This window comes from Corvus brachyrhynchos, unplaced genomic scaffold (assembly GCF_000691975.1).
Source record: "Corvus brachyrhynchos isolate BGI_N302 unplaced genomic scaffold, ASM69197v1 scaffold617, whole genome shotgun sequence".
Lineage (NCBI taxonomy): Eukaryota > Metazoa > Chordata > Aves > Passeriformes > Corvidae > Corvus > Corvus brachyrhynchos.
The window spans coordinates 89,525-91,874 of NW_008239062.1; the positions used below are offsets into that span (position 1 = coordinate 89,525).

The 2,350-nt window shown below is 54.6% G+C and overlaps 1 protein-coding gene across 1 annotated transcript in view; it reads left to right on the top strand.

The window, feature by feature from the left end:
- SNRNP200 (small nuclear ribonucleoprotein U5 subunit 200) overlaps positions 1-2,350 on the top strand; it is a gene marked incomplete at its 5' end in the record, with an annotated part of 78,572 nt that overhangs the window by 14,743 nt on the left and 61,479 nt on the right. The window contains 4 exon segments of the mRNA XM_017739196.1: positions 1-99; positions 190-326; positions 1,657-1,740; positions 1,932-2,105. Coding sequence (XP_017594685.1) covers positions 1-99; positions 190-326; positions 1,657-1,740; positions 1,932-2,105 — 494 coding nt within the window.

The following is a 2,350-nucleotide window of genomic DNA, read 5'->3' on the forward strand; positions in this document are numbered from 1 at the left end:
CCGCCAGCGACGACCGGGAATGTGAGAACCAGCTGGTGCTGCTGCTGGGCTTCAACACCTTCGACTTCATCAAGGTCCTGAGGCAGCACCGGATGATGAGTGAGTTCCTTTCCCTTTTCCCGCTTTTCCAACGGGATTCCAGCTGGTTTTGATCCATTTTTCCCTGGTTTTCCCCCCGTTTTCTCCCAGTCCTGTACTGCACTTTGCTGGCCAGCGCCCAGAGCGAGGCGGAGAAGGAGCGGATCATGGGGAAGATGGAAGCCGATCCCGAGCTCTCCAAATTCCTCTACCAGCTGCACGAGACAGAAAAAGAGGATCTGATCCGGGTCAGGAAGCTGTGGGATCTGTGGGATGTGTGGGATCCTGCTTTGGGTGGGAAACAGGAGCTGCCAGAATCCCCCAAATCCGTGGGAAGCGCCGCTCCCGTCACCACTTCCCCTTTCCCAGGAAAAAAGGGTCAGATCAGCAACTTTCCCAGTTTGAAACTGGTTTGAACTGGTTTCAGACCCCCCTGGGTGTGTTGGTTATCCCGGTCTGTGGGATTGAGGAGCTCCTGGATGTGTTTTCCCTTTTTCCTTCCGGCAGTTTTCCCAGTTTGGGGTCTGTGGGATTGAGGAGCTCCTGGATGTGTTTTCCCTCTCCCCTCAGCGATTTTCCCAGTTTTGAACTGGTTTTAACTGGTTTCGGTGCCACCCTGGGTGTCACCTCTGCTTCTCTCAGGATTTGCACTTCCATAGCTGATTTTGGGGTTGTTTTTTAGGGATTAACACCCCATTTCTGCTGGAAAACCCTACCGGCTGTGTTGGTTATCCCAGTTTTTGGGGGCTGTGGGATTGAGGAGCTCCTGGCTGTGTTTTCCCTCCTTCCCTTCCCCTGGATGTCACATCTTGTGTGGGGAAATTCGGTTTTCCTGCCAAAAAGGGTTATTCCTGGTTTATAAAGATGGTTATTCCTGGTTTCTGGATGCCTTTTCCTGAGGGAATTGGGGGAACAGAAGCAGCTGGCAGCCCTGGGAGGAGGCTGAGCTCCTTCCTTGGGCCTGATTCCCAGTATTTCCCCACCGGAGGAACACTCCTGACTGGAACCACATTTGTGTGGAGAAATTAGGTTTTTCCCACCAAAAAGGGTTCTTCCTGGTTTATAAAAATGGTTGTTCCTGGTTCCTGGATGCTTTTTCCTGAGGGAATTGGGGGAACAGGAGCAGCTGGCAGCCCTTGGAGGAGGCTGAGCTCTTTCCCCGGAAAAAATTTCCCTGGAGCTGAATCCCGATGTTTCCCCACAGGAAGAACGCTCCTGACGGGAACCACATTCATGTGGGGAAATTCAGTTTTCCCACCAAAAATGGTTCTTCCTGGTTTCTGGATGCCCATTCCCGAAGGAATTGAGGGAACTGGAGCACCTTAGATGAGGCTGAGCCCCTTCCTTGGGCCTGATTCCCAATATTTCCCCACAGGAGGAACGCTCCTGACAGGAGCCACGTTTATGTGGGGAAACTTGGTTTTCCCGCCAAAAGTGGTTCTTCCTGGTTTATAAAAATGGTTATTCCTGGTTCCTGGATGCCTTTTCCTGAGGGAATTGGGGGAACAGGAGCAGCTGGCAGCCCTTGGAGGAGGCTGACCCCCTTCCCTAGGCCTGAATCCCGATTTTTCCCCACAGGAAGAACGCTCCCGGCGGGAGCGCGTGCGGCAGTCCCGCATGGACACAGACCTGGAATCCATGGATCTGGACCAGGGAGGAGAGGTAAAATCCTTGGATCTGCTCCCAGAACACCCCCAGCCAGGCCAAAAAGGGTTTTTGAAGTGACATCCCACAGATGTGCTCAGGAAAAGTGGATTCCCACCTGGATGCAGCAGCTTTCCCTTTGATCCTCTCCATGCGTTTGCACCCCAGGATGATTCCCAAACCCTTTTCCCTTTTCCCGTGGTTTCCAGGCGCTGGCTCCCAGGCAGGTGCTGGATTTGGAGGATCTGGTGTTCGCCCAGGGTAGTCACTTCATGGCCAACAAGCGGTGCCAGCTCCCGGACGGATCCTTCCGGAGGCAGCGCAAGGGATACGAGGAGGTTCACGTGCCCGCCCTCAAACCCAAACCCTTCGGGGCCGACGAGGTTGGTGCCCGGTTTGTTCCCAAAAAATCACATCTCTGAGCCCTTTTCCAGAGCCTAAAGGGGCTCCCAGGGAGCTTGGAGAGGGATTGGGACAAGGGATGGAGGGACAGGACACAGGGAATGTGGTCAGAGTGGCAGAGAGGAGGATTTGATGGGATTTTGGGAAGGAATGAGGGTGGGGAGGGGCTGGGATGGAATTCCCAGAGGAGCTGTGGCTCCCCCCGCCCCGGGAGGGGCGCGGGCAG